The sequence below is a fragment of the Hypomesus nipponensis genome, chromosome 18, assembly GCF_054491055.1.
Source record: "Hypomesus nipponensis isolate SF chromosome 18, ASM5449105v1, whole genome shotgun sequence".
In the NCBI taxonomy this organism is placed as follows: domain Eukaryota; kingdom Metazoa; phylum Chordata; class Actinopteri; order Osmeriformes; family Osmeridae; genus Hypomesus; species Hypomesus nipponensis.
Window position 1 is genome coordinate 2,440,161 of NC_140378.1, and position 19,626 is coordinate 2,459,786.

The 19,626-nt window shown below is 44.2% G+C and overlaps 2 protein-coding genes across 5 annotated transcripts in view; both read right to left on the bottom strand.

The window, feature by feature from the left end:
- Positions 1–12,304, bottom strand: part of znf335 (zinc finger protein 335) — a 36,737-nt gene extending 24,433 nt beyond the window's left edge. The window contains exons 1-15 of one of the 4 annotated variants that reach the window (XM_084680447.1): positions 12,051–12,295; positions 10,485–10,682; positions 9,852–10,125; positions 9,561–9,638; positions 8,349–9,422; positions 7,898–8,065; positions 7,218–7,385; positions 6,780–7,050; positions 6,402–6,576; positions 2,803–2,915; positions 2,477–2,495; positions 2,238–2,375; positions 1,881–1,957; positions 1,633–1,793; positions 344–564 (exon numbers count right to left, since the gene is read on the bottom strand). In XM_084680447.1, the coding sequence (XP_084536573.1) occupies positions 344–564; positions 1,633–1,793; positions 1,881–1,957; positions 2,238–2,375; positions 2,477–2,495; positions 2,803–2,915; positions 6,402–6,576; positions 6,780–7,050; positions 7,218–7,385; positions 7,898–8,065; positions 8,349–9,422; positions 9,561–9,638; positions 9,852–10,125; positions 10,485–10,682 (3,135 nt within the window). In that variant the 5' untranslated portion in view covers positions 12,051–12,295. Of the gene's footprint in view, positions 1–343; positions 565–1,632; positions 1,794–1,880; positions 1,958–2,237; positions 2,376–2,476; positions 2,496–2,802; positions 2,916–6,401; positions 6,580–6,779; positions 7,051–7,217; positions 7,386–7,897; positions 8,066–8,348; positions 9,423–9,560; positions 9,639–9,851; positions 10,126–10,484; positions 10,683–12,050 lie in introns of all 4 variants that reach the window. The other 3 variants (XM_084680446.1, XM_084680449.1, XM_084680450.1) reach the window with 3 other exon arrangements.
- Positions 12,305–13,422: 1,118 nt separating this feature from the next.
- Positions 13,423–18,407, bottom strand: mmp9 (matrix metallopeptidase 9). The gene is made up of 13 exons (XM_084680451.1): positions 18,106–18,407; positions 17,662–17,900; positions 17,238–17,386; positions 16,841–16,969; positions 16,391–16,564; positions 15,987–16,160; positions 15,716–15,889; positions 15,195–15,350; positions 14,875–15,067; positions 14,660–14,790; positions 14,407–14,557; positions 14,208–14,305; positions 13,423–14,096 (listed from the first exon to the last, which is right to left on the bottom strand). The coding sequence occupies exons 1-13, from the start codon at positions 18,238–18,240 to the stop codon at positions 13,972–13,974; spliced, it is 2,028 nt and encodes a 675-aa protein (XP_084536577.1). The 5' UTR covers positions 18,241–18,407; the 3' UTR covers positions 13,423–13,971.
- Positions 18,408–19,626: the final 1,219 nt, after the last annotated feature.

The window sequence follows — 19,626 nt, forward strand, 5'->3', positions numbered from 1 at the left end:
TACTTAAATAAAACATTTAATACATTATACAATGATGAACAATGGTTTCAGAATGATATAAACGTAGGCTACATAGTCTTTGTTTTACTTATATAGTAGCTTGTGATGTTTTGGCTGATCTTTCATTTCAATCATGGCATGTTATTTTATTTTGATGAAGTGGTGGATGGACCACCATTCACCAGGAAAGACTGGTTTACAGATCCGAGCTCGCATTCATAAATTTGCGTCAACCCTTTTTTTGGACCGTCTCTGCATCTTTCCTCGGACACGACTGAAATGGCCACAGCAGGGGAGCACATAGAGGCCTCGTGGGGCCAAAGGGTGACAGCGGAGTTCTTACGATGGAATTGTGCAGGCCCTGCGTGTCGTCATGCTGCTGCTTGAGCTCCTCAATCTGCTGCAAGGTAAAGAAGGGGCGGCGGCGGCGGCGGACCGGCTCCTCGGGGTGGCTGGTGCTCCACTCCTCGAAGGCCTCCGCGTGGCGACACTGCACGTGCAGGCGCAGGTTCTTCCTGTGCCTCGTCATGAAGTGGCACATGTCGCAGGAGAATGGCTTCTCTCCTGGGGGAATGGACGTACACACAGAAAATGTGTACAAACACACAGCTTAGGACTACACTTGCATAGGGCAGACAATTAGATATCGATTCAAAAAATGTTATTGTCTATCCCCATAGGGATGGAACAATAGAGGAGAACATTTTTTTTTTTGACAGAGCCTCAAACAAACGATACAGAACATAGAGATAAAAAAAATACTATAAGTAAAAACCCACACAACTGTTGTAAGAGACCTATTAAATTACATAAATTGTATAATCCTTTTTGAAATGTCAATAGTAATCGGGATAAAAGTCTTCTTGTATTGTCCTTTTTCCCCCCAGAGGTACCTTATATCGTCTGCTGGATGGAAGAACCTGAAACTAATCACGAAGGGGGTGGAAAATGTCCATCGTAATAGCAGAGGCCATTTTCCACTTAATGTTACATATCCACTAGCCTGGTCCTAACCAGACCCTCGTACATTACATTTGTAGAGAGGGTCTGGGATCTCTCCATTGACAAACATTAACTTCCTAGAAGGCGGGTCCTCTGTTGAAGTTTAAAACTATTGGATCCGCCCAGAGCCCCTCTGATTTGCCATAACCAACCGCAAGTGTTCGCCTTAGCCAACTCCTTCACCACTACTGTAACGGAGCTAGCTGCCATAGCTGGAAAATCAAACTTTTCCCGAACCCCGTGGGGAGGAGGGCCACAACATCATGGCCACCAACAAAACTCAGCAAGGAATGTTCTTGCTCTGGCTTTAACCTATGGATATTCGGCAGTGTTGCTGCCACAACCGCAGAATAGTTTCGCTTGCATCTTTCTCCGCCGCCTTTACTGAACTACTCAAACTAGTGCACAACATTAACGTCATCGTTCTCAGCCACTCCCTCTGTTCGCTGATTGGACCTACAAAAAATGTGTTTCTAGAAACCGACTTCAGAGTCTAGCTCCCAGACCTACTACTGAAGCGAAATCCAAATTGAGCGGAAGTACGTAGGAGGGCAGAGCCAGGCTACATATCCACCCCCTAGATGTTATATATTCACCGACCAAATTATAATGCTCTCTTCAAGAACTGACCTGTGTGCTTGATGGCCAGGTGGGACACCAGGAAGTCCTCTTTAGATGTGGAGTATTTACAGTAGTCACACTTGAAAGGCTTGTCGTTGGTGTGGGATAGCTGGTGATTAAGGAGCAGCTTCTTGTTGTCGCAGGTGTAGTCGCAAAACTCACATTTGAAACTTAAAAACATGAAAAATAAATCAGCATTTGGTCCTAAGTAAGGAGGGTGTACAAATATTTTTTAGAGACTAGTGTAAGAGACTGACCTGCTGTCCCCTAGGGTTTGGATGTGGGTCAGAAGGTGCACTTTGAAGGTGTAGCGCTTTTTGAAAGACTTTCCACACTAAGAAATCAAACACAAATGTTTTCTACACACTGAATTATGTACACAAACAAAGCTGGACAAATATAGTTCGACCAAAGCAGACGCCGTTACGAGCACTTGGCTAGTTTGCTAAATAAAAGCAGCATCGTATTTAATTATGGTCTAATCAAATACATTTTTAAGAAATGTCACAAAGGGCTCCAAGTCCACTGTGATTTCAATAAGGACAGATAAGTTTGTTATTAGTCAGTCAGTGTCACATATGGTATTACTGTTTTGTATGCCTGGGCACCCCCACCTTGTCACACATGTGGGGTTTCTCAGTGCTGTGCGTCTTCATGTGCTGTGTGAGTCTTTTCTGCATGGGGTAGACCCTGTGACACACCGGGCAGGCGAACTGGGACACCCTGGGACACTGAGACACATGCAAAGCAACCTGCTACAGTATGAAAATACATACGTAACAACCCACAGCTTGTGGAGAGGAGAATAAACTGTATATTATTTCCAATGGAAATTTCGGACTAGTATTCTTACCAACTCCGTTTTTATTTTCCTGAGTGAAGGAGTAAAGGAAAAAAAAGAAAATCAACATTAAGGTTAGAGTGACAGGAGACCATTCAACACAATGCACTTTGAATTATAGTAATAATATAATATGTTTAAAGTTATATTTATTAGAATTAATTATAGTACTGCTATTTTAAAAGGGTTCAACTGATCTGCCTGAAAAAGATAGGTGGGGTTAGCATTACTGGGAAACTCAATGGTTCTACTGTGCCAGACAAAAGTAATCAAGCCATTAAATAATTCTGTTCAGTGTTTACACCCAGGGTGAAACGCGCTACTCAAGGTGCGCTTACTTGTCCTTGTTGTGTGTGGCAGAGTGTCGGATCACGTCCTTTCTGTACACGCTGCTGTAGTCGCACTCCTCACACTTGAAAGGCTTGTTGCCCTCGTGGTTGAACATGTGCTCCTGCAACACAGCACACAGCATCTTCAAAAAGCCCTCAGGCAGTGATATTAGGGTTAGCGTTAGGGTTAGTAAGCCAGATAGCAACCTTGATTTAAAGGACAGTACAAAAGGTCCTTAAAAGGCTCAACAGGAGCTCTTATTATAATGAAGATTATTATAGACAATTATTTTTTGATATGTTGTTGACTGGAGCCTTGTCACAAACAATATTCAGATGACAGTTATTACATACATTTGATAAAGAGGTTGATATTGACATATTACAGGCACACACTGCTAAGACAAAACCCGCAGAAATGGCAGAACTTGACTCATCACCATCAGATTCCCCTCTTCTCTTTACAGCAGGGCTCCAGACTAACTTTTTCCCTTGGTTGCACTGGTGCGCCTAACCTTTTTATTTAGGTGCACCAGCACAAAATGTAGGTGCACCCAAATGTTTCCTTGCGTCGCCACAATTTTAAGGTCACCTTTTTATCACGCTCCATATACATTCATATTTATTATGGAAATGATCTTAAACAAGAATAAGGTGTAGGTATTGGTATTATTTGAAGCACAATTAAACTGTATATAAAAATAAAAATCTTTTAGGTGCTTCACTGAGCTGCCAAACATTGCAAGCAAAATAAAACATTTCAAAATAGAAAGTGCTACTGACCTAACATTTCATGGCTCAAAGTCTTGTAGCGGGTCCTCCCTTGCTGTCGCATGCCCTTCAGATGGCCAACACCAGTAATTTGGCTTTCTTGCCCTTTATCCTTGGCTAAACCAGCTTGCCACACTCTCTCTAGCATCAAAATCCTAGCTCCATGGGTTAGCTCCATGGCCCAGCTCCGTAACTCAGGGGTGGACAATTAATTTTTTCAAGGTGCCACATGAGAAACCTGAAATGTGTTGGAGGGCCGCATCAACAATAACTGGAACTTAATTCTGCTCACTATTCATTTTCCCCCATTGTAAAAAGCAGTAAAGTATATATTTTGATTAGCTGCTACTGGTTATCAGAAGAATAAGGATATTCTGTAAATATTTATATAAATATTTAACATGTTGGTCAACTAGGAAAAGACTATCGAAGTAACAGTAAAAACTAAAATAATCATTACATCAGTGTTTCATTTTATTTGTAACTAGTTAATCTTCACAAACACTGAAAGGTTGTATTGCAGTATGTTAAAGATATGCAATTGATCAACTTTATACCAAGAGCAATACTTTTTTCCCAGTTCATTTTGTTCTGTGAAAGGAATCCAGTGGGCTTGAACAAGTGCATCGAAATCTGTCTGAATGTCTGGTGTACATGTGAAGGACAGCTGACAGGTGATGATCAGGGTCTGGAGTTTAACTTGCAAACCATCATCTTATTACGTCCGCGCTCGTTTTTTCTTTAGTGCCGATTCAAATTATAATCCTTCAACACAGCGACCTGTTCTCCAAAACTGAGAAAACAGCTTTGACTTTGACCTCATTAAACAGATACTTTGAAGTCCATGTCTTGTTAAAAACTCTACATTCTGTATCAACCTCTCGTTTTTCATTTTTGAGGGCTAACCAACAGCTAACCAGGGTTGCCAGGTCTGTGTGACAAAACCAGCCCAATGGCCAATCAAAACCAGCCCAAAACCAGCCCAATGGTCAATAAAACCAGCCCAATATAAGAACTCAAAATATGCCCCTGCCACAACCATATACACAGCTTTTAAAGTCCAACAGCATTGCCATCATTGCCAAATCTATTGTAATATCTACAAAGTAACACCAACTGTTTAGTATGCCAGCATTAAAACCAGTTTTCAGGAGATTTGCTCAGGAGACTGAGAGCATTAGGCACGTGTACGTATGTGGGCGTGCCCGATGTCCATATGTGCTGATCTGGAGTCAGTTTGGTAGGATTTGGGCATAAATACATTATTTCATTTAAAATATAGATTTTTAATATATTAATGTAATTTGCATGCAAAATAGGTCTACCCAAACCAGCGGACAAAAAATTCAACCCGTGGCAACACTTCAAAAGTAGCCCAATTCCGCAGGAAAACCGCAGACCTGGCAACACAGCAGCTAACTCTCCTGTCGGTGAGGTTGCGCAAGCGCACATAGGGCCTATGTAAATCGCCTGGGGTCTTATTTATAAAGCTTGCGTAAGCACAAAACCGGGATGAAAATGTGCGTACGCCACTTTCCACGCAAAGGTTGTGATTTATAAAAACAAACTTGTCCCCCACGGAAACTCTGACCCATCCGTAGGCCGACGCACATTTTGGAGAAAGTGGGAATTGACGACGCAGATGACTGTCCTGTAGTCAGACTGCAGAAAGTAAATGTGGGAAGAACAATTACTCTAATATTTATATATTTTGTAAATATTTTACCCTGAGATTTAATCCAGCAGTATTATTTGAGCTTGTACTGAGTGATAATTGTGCCATAAACACCTTGTACAATCCAACTCTAATTTTAAATCAAAATTCAGCGCTGTCTGTCTCAGCATCTGATTGTCCACTACCGGAGTGCAGGAGGGGTAAATGCCCGACTGCATGGAATGCAGATAACATCACATATCCTACCTTTAAATAACCGGAGAACACAGTGTATAACTAAATATATTTATTTGATACTTATATCATATGTATAAAATAGATGCATATATCATCATGTCAAAAACTGGAAATACAGTTGATAAGCTCCCGCGCAATCGCTACACTCTACGTCCTCATTATCAGTCCAGACTTTAATAGATTACTGTTCATAACGAAACGCTTTTGTTTACAAATTGTATCTAAACTCGCGGTATCTGGCACAGATGACGCCACTCGCTCCGTTTTTTTAATTGTTGATCTACCGGCCACCAAATTTTCGGAGTTTTTGGGCTCCACCAATAGGCTAACAGTGTCTGAGAAATTGTCATGCGCCATGCTTCACTGTAAAGAACAATCGCATGCCAGGGTCATGATGAGATACTAGATTAGCATTCATGAGGTGCTTTGCATTGACCATTTACGGTTAAAAATGGGCGTGTTCAGGGCAGGGGTACAATGCTGATTCACGTACGCACACTTGTGGGTAGTCTGTGATTTATAAAGGGAACATTGCGTACAGGTGTGCGTAAGCAGGGTTTTATAAATCTGAATTTTTGTGTGCGTATGCCATTTTAGGCTTTTGGGCATACCTACACTTAGTAAGTCTAGTAAGAATCCTACACACAGTTTTATAAATGAGACCCCTGATCACTAGTCTTTCAGGACTACAAATTTACTACCGCTCAACACATTTATTTATTTTTTATTTACCTCACGCGGGCCGGATTGGGACAGCCTGTGGGCTGGTTGTGGCCCGCAGGCCGTACAATGCCCTGGGGTCTCATTCAGATTCCCCTCTTCTCTTTACAGTGTGCTACCAAGGCAACAATACAGCCCATAATTAACAAAGCACTTTGTGAACCTGGGTGACAACACGCACACACAGAAAAAAATATACACACACCTTAAGTGAGGACCAGCGCTTGCAGCGGTAGTTACACTGGAGGCACTTGAAGCGTTCAGGGTCGTTGCCCTCATGGGAGTCCACATGGAAGCGCAGGTCGTCCTGGGACATGAAGCGGGAGCCGCAGATCCAGCAGTTGTGAGGCCTCACCAGTGGCTTGAGGGACTTACAGTACCTACTGGACACAGCCAGGGAGGACAACACAGAAGAGGGACACTTAAAATATAAAACGTGTTTACAGTATGTATGGAAGATTTGTATTTATTAGTTCTGGAAAGGACGCAGCTAACCCTAATCTGCTACTTTGCACACCTAGTTTCAACAAAGAGCTCCTACTGAAACATAAACAAAAGTCTAAGCCAGCTGTACGCCCCTTACTTGCGGTTCATGTACTTCTTGTACTTCTTACGGAGGAACCTCTTGGAGGGTCGCCCTCTCTTCCTGGGAAAGAACTCCTCCTCCGGCGGCATGTTGGAGGAAGGGTCTTTGTTTTCGGAGTCCGACTGGCTGATGCCCGCCTCTGCCTCATCTCCGCCATTGGAAGGCACCGGTCTGTTTCCCATGCCGGATGAGCTGGCCTCCTCCGGCGAGCTGGGCTCTGCCGCTGCGCTAGTTTTCGGTCTCTTGGCTGGGGTCCCAGAAGCTGTCTCTGTGTTGACGCACAACACACACAGACGCAGGGATGAAACACAAAAACTGTGTACCTGTGGGGAAATCCTTGGCTATAAAAGGCTATCAAACTCGAGAATAAAGGTGACACTTGCAAAGTACGTGACGTGGGTGTGTCTTGCCGGGGTGGAGGGGGCTGACACTCACCACCTCTGGTACTGTAGCCCTCCTCGATGAGGCTGAACTTCCTGGGCCGGCCGGCCCGGCGCCGGGGGCGACCCTGGCAGGAGGAGGAGCAGGGAGGGGGGGGCTTCTGCAGAGGGACAGGCGGTCGGCCCCTGCATTCCTCGTCTGCTGGGTTATAGTCACTGTCCTCTGCAGGAGAGAGAGAGAGAGAGAGAGAGAGAGAGAGAGAGAGAGAGAGAGAGAGAGATATTGTGCAGCTTGCTGGAGAACATACTTTTTGTTCTGGTGATATTGGTAAATAAAACAACAACAAAAAACCATAGGGGTGGGAATCTTTTGGTACCTCATGATTCGATTCTTGGGGTCCCGATTTGATTAAAAATCGATTCACATTTTTTCCCGAGATAAACATAAAACATTTTAATCATCATAAAAACTACATTCACATACATTTGTTAATCAATCTGAATCGCTAGCAGACTGAATTGCAATTCAAATGTGAATCTAACTTTTCCCCCACCCCTACTAAACAAGGTGTATTACTATGGTATTGTCTGTGTGTGCGCATGCTTTGGAGGGTGTCTGTCACATCAAGCATTAACAGAGAAAGAAAGATTTGAGAAGAGAACGAGAATGTGCATGTGTAAATCAGGGAACGACTTGTGAATGGTCACCCTGTAGCCGTGCAATTCCAAACCAACCTTCCGGGTCGTCAATGGCCCCCGCGTCCACAATGTCGTCCTCCTCCTCCTCCGGTGCTGGGGGTTTCTGGTTCCTCTCCTCCTCTGCTTTCACCTCTGCACGTCTCAAACGGGCCAGTAGCTCGCTCTTCCTGGGACGCCCGCGGCCGCGCTTCTTTGGGACGTCACCTGGGACACACAGTGGCTCATCACCACAGAGCTTACTGCCATCTACACAGTGGTCAAATGCCTTTAAAGTACGTTTGTTATAGCTCGGGTTAAATACATACATTCTGAATGAAGTAGATAGCCTTCTATCTCTAGCTACCTTTAAATACAGTCACCTCAAGTCTTTGAAGGCAGTTAAGACATAGAGGGGCGTCCATTTCATTTTGAATGTGAACTTCCAATATCCACATTGGTTTTGACTCGGGGTAGACTCGCCTCAGGTCTGCCGCGTAGCTGCTCTTACCTGCTGGTTTGAAGTGCCTGTCCCTCATATGGTTGATAAGCGTGTCCTTGGAGATGCTTTTGTAGGGACACATCTTGCACTTGAACTGCTGCACGATCACCACCTCCATCATCTCCTCCAGTTCAGCCAGGTTGGGTGCTCGCGTCCCGCTCCCCTCCTCCTCCACCGCCCCCTCCCCCGCCGCCACGCCCGACGCCCCCACCCCCCTGTCGTCCTCGTCCCCCCCTGACCTTGGTGCGGCGCCTGGCTCCGGAAGGGAGGAGTAGGTGCCGCTGCTGCTGATGTACGGCCCCGGCTGGCACTCGCCGCAAGCCACAGCCTCAGACAGCTCGCAGGGGCCAGCAGTGTCGGCAAGGAGTTGGTCGGAGGAAGTGCCCTCGTCGGCGTAGAGGGAGCCCTCCGGCCCCTCGCTGGTCTCCAGGTAGCAGGAATTCTGAGGCTGTCCAGAGTGCTGGGGCTGGTCTGGTTCTGCCTCCTCATCCTCCTCCTGGGGATGGTACTCGGAGTGTGAACAGCCAGGTTGCTCCGAGTCTGCATCCGCCCCGTGCTGTGCCCCATACTGGGCCCCGTACTGTCGGCTCTGAGAGTGGTCATCGCTACTGTCAATGTAGCGAGAGTTTTGCGGCCGCTCAGCTGACGGCAGGTATCCCCTGTCGCTGCACTCCACCACGTAGCGCCGGCCATGGTGGGAGGGGTTGGAGTCAGCGCCACTGCACTCCACGTACCCCGGAAGGTCCTGGTCCGAATTGTCCGCCCGGCCATACACCGGAAAACTGGACCGGGACCTGGTCTGATCGGGCTCCTCTCTGGACGATTCCATGTAGGAGGAGGACTCCCCGGTCTGGTCCGGCCCATCTCCACTGCACTCCACATACTGGGAGGAGTGCTGGGGCTGGTCGGGGTGGGCCGAGCTGTAGCCGGAGGGGCCTGGCTGGTCGTCGGAGTGGTCAGGTTCCACACCCCCCTGCAGGTCCCCCTGGTCATGGCAGGTGGAGGTGGGGCCCTCTGACAAGGCCTCAATAGCAATGCGGCTGGACAAGGCGGAGGAAGACATGTGGGCCACCATAGGCGCCCCTGGGAAGAGGAGCGAACCACATTTTTGAAACACAGAAAACCCTGCAGAGGTGTTGGTTCAAGATCTGATAACTGTGTTTATGATCATTCATTATAATACAGGCTGAATGGATCAAGTGTATTGGGTTTCAGTCTCACCATCATCTGGTCCTTGTAGGATCAGGTACCGGGTTGTTTCTGCACCCCCATCCTCAGCACTGGTAACTGCAATGCAACCTAGAAGATGTTTTTATGTTATCTCACACTATATTATCATACCGAAGTACTTCCAACAAATCTCACTGGCAGGCTACAATGATGACCAACCAGAAAATGCAGTTCTCCATTCTTAAACATGAAAAGAGCTTACACGCAAATGTTCATCCAGATATAAAGAATGTTAGAGACAATTCTACATCGAAAATACAGACATCCCTCGAGGACCCTCACCATTCATGATGTCGGGCCCGATGGTGGATTCAATGATTTTGTCGATGGCGGAACCCATGTCTGAGGAGGTGGAGGCCGTGGAGTCAGACACCATCATGCACCCATCCGACACCGCGCTGGAGTGGACCAGCACCTGGGCTGACTCTGACACCAGGATGGACTGGGTTACCGTGGAGACACTGGACACGCTGGTGGACTGGGCCACCGAGGAGGAGTCTGGGAGGTGGGCAGTGGCTCGGACGTCTGTGCTCGAGCTGGTCTCCGGGAGGAACACCTGCTAGAGTGCAAGGAGGAGAGACTATGAACGTGTTCCGACTCAAACATGGAAATTACTGTGAGCGTAACTGAACTGGAAAAACAAATCTCCAACTACAGAACACTGAAATATGTTTGTCTCCTATATTATTACATTAACACATATTCTACTAAAGCTATGTAGATGTGTAATTATGTAGATAATATTGAAATGAAATATGATTTAAATATATCTATTATTGTTGGGCCTGGTTGCAAGTAAACATTTTATTGTTCTTTGTGTACATTTCACACGGAAACAACCTGAACTTGATAAGCAACCTTTTAACACAACTACTGAACGCTCCATTGGAGTAGAAGAGTAGCATAGCTTCTTACCATGAGCCCCTCTGAGCTCTGCCCCACGTGACAGTCAGACTCGGGGGCCGGCGTGCCGTGGTGAGCCGAGGCGGCATCGCTGCTGTCTGCAGACATGGCCTCAGACGACTCCATGCCCATGCCACTCTCAGACGGCTCCTCCATCCCCGAGGGCCCCACATCGCTGCTGCTCTCCACCTCAATCTCCTCAGAGTCCATCTACAGGTTACATGTAAACTGTAGCTACAGGCTACTTGTGAAAGTACAGGAACGCCATCATGATGCTATGACTGATAACCAACGTCATAGCATTTTGTGACTGGGGAGTCGGGGACCCAGTTGCTGTATACATTGTGATGTTGCCATTAATGTGATGGGAATAACATAACATTTTGCAAATCAGATCGGGTCCATATTGAACTGGGTTTCAGTATGCAAGGAAGTATTGAATGGAGTAATGAGTGTCCTTGGAACAGAATGTCTGGGTGAGCTGTGTACCATTAAGTACCCAAACGTTGCCTTGAAAAAGTAACAAATGAAGAGTCAGCAGTTTTCTGATATAATGGCAGTTTATGTAGAATCCAGTGTGATGTCCTGCAAGACCTAACGACTTTATATCTTCCACTTTATAGGTGTGGGCAGGTCAGTGTTTCTGTTTACTGGCTGAGCTAGAGGGCTTTGTGAGGATGCTTTGGGTCAGGTCATAGGCTTAAGATGATCAGAAAATGAGGTCTGTTTACTTGAATTTGGCAAGGAAAATAAATAGACAGTTGTGAAACTGGCAGTAGCAGGATCGTGTAGGAAAATAGGAATGTGTGTTGGGTCTATACTCGTTGAAACTATTACATATGTATGGAATTATTTTGATTAATAGCTATATTAACTGTTAGTGGTTGAATAGCAGTTAGCTTTATAACGACAAATGCTTGCTAACCAGCTACCATCCCTGTGATGAGACGAGCAGTCAGAAAGAAGCGATAGCTAGCTAGATTAAGTATTTGGCTAAACGGGTTAAGGTATTTTATCAGCTACTATAGTAGTGCCAGCACTAATCGTGGCAACAAGATGGCCAGTTACAGTAGTCTAGATAGTTACTAGTCGCTCGGCCGCACCAAGTAAAACCAAATAGTAATCTAGCTAGCACAAGCTAGCCTAGCCAATAGATAATTTGAAACCCGCACTGTCATATCGAAAGATTTCATAGGGCATTGTTGTCTTCCTATCATACGGCATTTTATCCTAATGTCTATTGGCGGAATACCAATATGCCACATATCACTAAATGGTCATCGGTTATCGGTACGACGGACACAATTTATAACCGATCCAATCTCTCAGACTTACGTCTGCGTTAAGTATTTTACACGACCCCTCTGACAGTTTTGAAGGGGCCTAGGTGCCCTTCGTCCTGCCTGCTGAACACCGCCATTTGCCACTAGCACTTTTCCACTCAGGCAATCTGGAAGCTCTACTGAGGCAGAGGGACCTCGAGGGCCTCAGACACAACAGATCGCCCGACTTCTCTCCCTGAAGAAAATGAAAGTAATTTTGACGTTGAACACGAGATTCCTTTGAATTCATTCTTACCGTGAATTCCGAGTTGAAAACCGTAGATCTTAGTAGAAATCCCCAAAAGAATAAGGATATGTAGGCAATTGTAGTTGCTCTTCTATTCGGGCGCCATCAGTATCTCTTTGCTTCCTGTTCGACCAACCGGATCTTGTTTTAATATTTATATGTAACATGTAGTTGTATCAAGGACACTAAAATGCAGTTTGCAAATATTCCGAAAAAGGTTGTTTGAATAACGTTTTTTCGAGTTCATTTAGTTCACGTTTTCGGTAACATATAGAACTGTTGTTTTTAGAGGCAGACGCATACAAAATGTATTGCGCAGTAATATCCACTGCAAGGACTTGGGTGTTTTGGATCACCGCACACAGTTCCGTAGTATGAAAACATCGTTAATATGCATTATACAAGATGGAAGGGTTTTAAGCCTCGACACTATTAAAACACGTCACGTTGTCACATTGTGTAAGTGACATTGAGAGGTTAAATGGGCAAAATGGATACACTTGAAAGGGATATGCAAGTATCTAGGTAGAACTAGGTGAGCCACTTGTCAGATCCATAAGGCTATAGGCTACAGCCCAACTCCTACATTGAGACGAATCGGCCATTGAACTGAGTATTATATCTTCTGTATACAATGGGTAGAAAACAAAAATGGGCTAGGCTGAGAATTGCAAAAACATTTGCCAGGGTTGATGAATAGCTGCCCCTGCATTTTTCACGCTTATGGGAGGACGAAAAGAGGTCTAGCACCTTTCCTAATGCAGTCTAGAATTCCTCATGCCACATGATAACATTGCATGGTGAGGGTGTTGGTGTGATGTTGTGGGGTGCTTTGCTTTCATGGCAGACACATTGCCCCTTCATGAAAGTGACCTTTCAATCCCACGCAACATCTGAGTATCATTGCCAATAAAGTGCATCCCTTCATAGCAGCAGTGTATCCATCTGCAACTGTTTTTTAAAGCAAAATAATGTCTCATACCACAAGGCTAGAATTGGCCATGAATGGTGCTACAAACCCAGTCACCAGATTTCTACCCAATTGAGCACATATGGGATGAGATGGAGCTATTTGAAGTAGAGATCCAGGACCATCCAACATCACACTGTGGGAAGCATTAGATTGATCATGGAACAAGCATCCATGTGGAATACTTTTTACATCTTGTTGAGTCGGTGCCTGTGGCAAAAGGAATTTACTCAATGTAATGGATGTTCTTCACTATGTTAGTTTGTTATGCATGTTTTTGTCTTTGTTGTGTATCTACGGTACATGCCATTTAAAGGCACCCACTGCTACAGGGCATATGCCACTGTACTTTTATGTTCAGCTAAAGATGGTTATTTCATACCTTATACATATACAGCACACAAAGTCAAATTATGAGTATTATTTGTTTATTAAAGTCTATTTTAATAGAAAAATCTTATTGATTTTCATAAATTATTTCAGTGAAGGAGACATGCCACCAATGTCATCCAGTGCAAGTAATTGGCATCAAGCCCTTTGCAATAAAATAAAGACAATTACACAAAACATAAAACACAGTCAAACACAAAAATAAAACGTATATTAAATCAATGTACACATTAAGTTAACACTGATACTCCTGCACCGGGCAGACAAATAAATCATACCAGCAGAGCCCTGGATTCTAATCTGCTGGTGAATGTAACCAATCAATTGGTCAATGTTTCGCTAAACTAGACTGTAGAGCCCACTTATGAGCCTTTTCACAAATGATCATTGAGAGGGGGAAAATGTATGACAGTGTTGGGAACCTGGCTATTCTAACCATCGTCGAATCAGTTTGAATGATGGTGCGACCACTTATCACACAATCTAAAATCGTACCATAAATACTCAGAAATGTCAGCTTTTGCGCCTTGTGATATATTTCTGATAGGGTCTTCAGACCTTGACCATGTTTTAGTATCTAGAGCCGGAGGGGTCAAAACATGGCAGTAGGTCGTACTTCACATAGCCAACACGGTCTACTTGTTTGTGAACATTCATCCGCCAGTAGAACCGTTCCCGGACAAAGTACATGTTTCCTTGAAAGAGAAAAAAAGAATGACCGCATGAGCAGAATGGACAAATGTTGGTCGCATAATGCCAATATTTATATATTTCTGTATCATTAAGATCGATAAATTACTACTTACTCTTGTACAGGAAAACATCAGTGACATCACTGGGAACACCCCCAAAGACCACGTTTGTGACAGCCATTTTGTCAACTATCTGGTCCTTCACAACAAGTCTGTCAGCATAAGAAACAGCGTTTATTAACCTCCATCTTTTGCACAATATCAGCAGATTTTGTTTTGTTTTGAATGTCTTTCCCCAGAGAGATGGACTGACCTCCAGTAGTTCTCCCCACTGAAGAGTAGAACCTTGTCCTTTCCTTTATGCAGCACTCCCTCCACTCTGCTAACACTCTTGGGCAGTCCCAGCTTATCAATGCCACGGGGACCCAACAAACTCTGACCAGTATACACCCAGAAACGGGTACCTTTGGGTCAGCAAAAACTAGTTGAACAGGTAGGCTGATGATCTTTTCCTTTCCGGTTAAAAGCCATGTCTGATTGTTTACAACGCATCTAAGACATGTTACCTGAGAAGAAGTAAATCTTCTTGTTAAGCTGGTCTTGGAAGGCAGCATCGACAACGGCAGGAAGTGCTGGCCACCTCTCGGAAATGAAGAATGGTCCCTGGAGACCCTTATTCGACATTCTCCAGTACTGCCTGTTGGGCCAGCAGATACATTTATTTTAAACCCTTCCTCTTTGCATTCAGGAGAGATGTCTTCACTTTGCTATTGTGGCTTACCCATCCTTGAAGAAATGCAGGTCTCCATTTATTTCTGTGATGGTGTCGAACTTGTTCACCTTGCAGACATCTTTGGAAGGGTCGATAAGGGCTTGGGTAGTGGCGGTTGGTGCTGTGGTAGCGGGGGTATCGGGCTGCTTACTGGGGTCAGGGGTGGACTGAGGGGGTGTGGGATTAGGACCAGGTTTGGGCCCTATGGACAGATAAAAGGAATACAATCTGCTTTGTCATAACTAGGTGTTTGTACTCATTCAGAAACACTACAAAGATGAGTACCATGCATGCTGTGTGATCGGGTCATGTTACAGCTGATGACATACCATAGAGATACTGAATGCCCTCAATGTCATCCTTGTGCAGAGAGAACTTCTCCACGTAGCTATACATGGGAAACATGAGGGCGTCTTGGATGTTGGAGTGATCAAGGCCCAGGGCATGTCCAAACTCGTGGGCCGCCACCAGAAAAAGACTGTACCCTGTGAAAGAACAGAATGAGCTCTGATAAGAGAGGTCTATGAATGTTTGAGATGTCAAGAGGAGCTGGGATGAATTGCGTGTGTTTGGAACTTTTCTAGCTCTGATGGAGATGAGAGGGAAATTCTTGTGACCTGGCATGCAAGATCTTCGCAGTAGCATAAAAAAATATATGTATATATATATATATATATATATATTTATATATATAAAAATAATAAAATCCACACTTAGAAATTTTGGAGTGTAGAAATGGGGAATTTTAGCAATTTGAAAAAAACAAAACAACAACAAAAGTATTGTAGTACTGCCTAAGAATGGGTGCAATTGTCTTATAGTTTGACATTGTGTATTAGCTGTCACTCACCCCTGTCTGGGCAGAAGCCCCATTTCTTATCCTGATCATAGTCATTAGTGGTGGCGCACCACAATTTGCCATCTCCACGTCCCTCACTGGTACACGAGTCATAATTTTTTCCCAGGAACACGAAAGGAAAGCTACAAGGCTCTCCCTCAGAGTTTCCACCAATCACTGCCGTGTCTGTCACAAACCACAGGCACAAGAACAATAAGGAGCCAAGTCCCTTTGACAGCAGAGCACTGATTCAGGTTTTCTCTGAACCTGACGAGCCACTCACCTCGGCTTGGACAGAAGCCATATTTCTTGTCCATGTCAAAGTCGTTAGTGGTGGCACACCAGCGATACCCGTCGTTGCGTCCTTCCGTAGTGCAGCCGTTGTAGGTCTCCCCCAGGAAGATGAAGGGGAACACGCACTCCGCTCCGTTGGCATTCCCTCCAAACGTGTAAAGAACTGTGAGTGGGAAGAAAAGGTTTTAAGAATGGCTAAACAATGAGTTTGTGAGCACTGAAAGATCTAATGGCAAATTGAATTTGTTTATTCCTTTTCTTTTCCTTTTCTTTAACCAATATTTTGCTTTAATTCTTTGTCATTGTAATTTGGGAATTTAAAGGATTTTTAGGGAACATTCTCCCCAAAGCAAACACTCCCCAGAACTTTAATGGTATGTATTTCTGTCTTACGTTCACTGGGGCAGAAGCCATATTTTTTGTCGTTGTCATAGTCGGCAGTCGTGGCACACCAAGGCAGGTTGTCGGTGCGTCCCTCAGAGGTGCAGCTTGAGTAGGACTTGCCCTCAAACACAAAGGGGAAGTGGCACAGAGCGCCTTCTGCATTGCCATAGCGAGTCTTCACCACTGGAAATTGAACATCGATGAACATTGAACATTCTCAGTCAGCATAATGGCCACTAGAGAGAGACAAAGCTCCATATATTACTAACAACAGGTATCCATGGCAATATGTAACTTTAATCCTCTTGTTGTCTAATCCCCTTCAGATTTAAAAGCATAGCATGGGTGCAATACCCATTATTTCCTTACACTCCTATACATGTAGAACTAGGCAAAATGTGATACTTTAGATAGAGGGACTAGGCCAATGGATGGGACTGCAACACTTCCTCTTCTTACCTGGTCCTGTGCCCAAGGTCCAGTACTCGTCATCATCAAAGTGGGCATCTCCCTGTACGCCCTCGCCAGGTGGGTAGGCATGTGCCAAAAGACCGTCTTTTCCATCAAATGGGTAAGGGTCTCCGTGGTCTGGAAACACAACGGTAACAATACCATTCACAAGATATCCAAAGTACAGACAGATTCCTATGAATGTTATTTCATTTTAAAGGCTTACAGTCACTGTATTGTAAGGATCAGTAATGTGTATGATTTCTTGTCATTTTGTGTTGTTTTTAGCATACAACATTTCAAAAATGTTGTTTTACTTTGACATGGTGACTGCCACAAAAGAGACTAAATAGTTGTGATCCAATCCTGTCATATTCTATCTCCCTAAATTGGCAGAACCACTCACCTGCTCTTCCAAATGAGATCATGATGTCAGCGGTTCCATCATATAGGCGAGTGAATGTCAGAGGGGTGACATCACTCCACACCTTGAAGGCCCTAGCGAAGGCGTCGTCAATCAGAGACTCCTCCATGTCCGGGGAGTAGTTTAGGATTCTAAACAACAGGATGTGGTCAAACACCAACTTCTACATATATGCAGGTTCACAAAGTCATAGCAGTTACACACTTTGTTACTGTTTATCTGACATCTTCACTCCCTCCCCCTCTGCAGCGTTCATTATTACAAATGTTCTCAATTTTTTTTATGCCAAAGTTAGCTACACAACAGTCATACAAATACAAGATAAATATGACAATGAAAAAGCTGTGCCTCCTCTTAAGCTACTAGCAGTCAGTTTTTTCTACACAATCTCCCTCTCTCTCTGTACCTGTATGTGACGTCATGATGGTCCCATTTGAGGTCGCCGGTGAACGTCTGGTAGCTGCGCACGTCAGGGACTCCACAGCGAGGATGCTTCATGGCAGCCATGGTGGGCTTGTCCAGCAGACCTGTCTCCTCCAGACCCATCTGCCTCTGCATCTTCATCAGGGCCTTTGAGGAGGACCCTTGGAACTGTATTCCGCTACGCTGGAGTTCCTCCACGTAACCAAAACGCTTCAGGTAGCGCTGGTGCGTGGGAACCGGTCATAGACAAAGAACATGAGTGGAACATGTCTAACATTACTCATTCACACCTCATGCAGAAGGATTTTTATGAAGAACAGTTACTGCAATATCAAAACAGTTCCCTATTGTTATTCCAAAGAGTAGTCAGATATGGACACTTTTCCTCATCTCTGGAACATCACTACAAATCACAAAATGTACTCACATCTGCTAGTTCCTCATCAGTCACATTCTTGAGTATGTCTCCAGGGAAGGTGACAAACACAGAACTGAGTGGAAGGCACCATCCTCCTAAAGCATACGTCCCCAAAAGAAGGAGAGCTAACACTCTGGATCTCATGTTAAGACCAATATCAGATTTACCAAGCACAAAATAAGTTAGTGCTCAGAAGCTGGATGCTCAGTGAAACAGAAAAAAGAAACAATTCACTGGGGGGATTCTCCTTGAAGGTCTCTTGAAATTAAGTCTGGAATTTCTTGTTCAATTCTGCCGTGTTGCTGCTGTGGACTGTATTTATGCCATTCATAAAACCTTAGTCACTTCACCTCGCCCCTTTCAGTCACTCATCAGCCCTCCCCCACTGGCCAGAGGGTGGCATGTCTGGAGCTGAGCTGAGCAAGAGGAGGGAATTTCCAAAATATCAACGTTCAACTACAAATATCGCAATGTGAATATATGGCTTGTTATTCATTTGTTGAAATGTCCAAACAAACATGCACCAAGCATGTTTCCGCAATTCTGAAATCATAAAGGTTAGTGTTAGATTTGTTTTAATCTCCATGTCCAAAACTAATATATTGTATACAAGTGACACTCACAATCTAATCTAAATGAACATAAATCCCCAATAAACTTTTCTGTACCTATTTGGAAACGTTTTGTACCTATTTGTGGTGGCGCAATGACATTCATCCATAAAAATTGTATTTGTGTGTTGTTTTAGCAGAATAGTTTGCACAAGACTAGAATGGTGTCATTAAAAGATGTAGATTAATAAGAGATTTAGAAGTGCAAACTAGTCCTTTTTTTGGACTAGACAGGACTCACTCAACAGTGACATGCATTCTCTGTAGCCATATTCACAACTGAACAAATAGCCAGACATTTTAGATTATTCTTGGTGTAGGGAAGTTATATGGTGGGTTCCACTTTTGAGTGCTAAATAAAAACAAATATGAAATACTTCCTCTCCCCTTGATGTTGGACAATGGTGAAAAAGGGTCAAGACCATACTTTACTGAAGCACTTATCCCCCCCCCCCACCCACCCACAACCAACACCCACACATACACAACCAACACCCACACCCACAATTTGTCACTAAATCTTTTTTTGTAATACCAGGCCACACTATGGCTGGGTTCACTGGACTGAAATATATGATTGGGCTCACCAGTACACTATGGACGTTATACAGGACAGAATGAGGCACATTTGTGGACATTACACTATAAAGCAATAAATGTTCAAAATTGTGGGTCTAAATAAAACTCAGCTGTTTGCGGTCAATCATTTTAAAGAAGCAACATCTATCTCACCAACACAAATGACGCTCTTTAATTTGTGTAACTACATGACTAATCTCTTTTGTACCTCATTCTCTCGTCTTACAACAGTATTTTCCCACCATTATTTGAATGCATTTCCTCTTATTTAATAACAGTAAGTGTTTTCTCATGTTGTGTGTCACATGGTCAGCTACACAACGTTTTAAAAGCTTGAATG

Bases quoted from the DNA above. Each gene is read 5' to 3' on its own strand.
- mmp9 (XM_084680451.1), bottom strand. From the start codon at position 18,240: ATGAGATCCAGAGTGTTAGCTCTCCTTCTTTTGGGGACGTATGCTTTA. The intron at 17,901-18,105 runs GTGAGTACATTT...CCCACGCACCAG, and splicing joins CTGATGAGGAACTAGCAGAT to CGCTACCTGAAGCGTTTTGG. The intron at 14,791-14,874 runs GTAAGCCACAAT...CTGGCCCAACAG, and splicing joins CTGCATTTCTTCAAGGATGG to GCAGTACTGGAGAATGTCGA.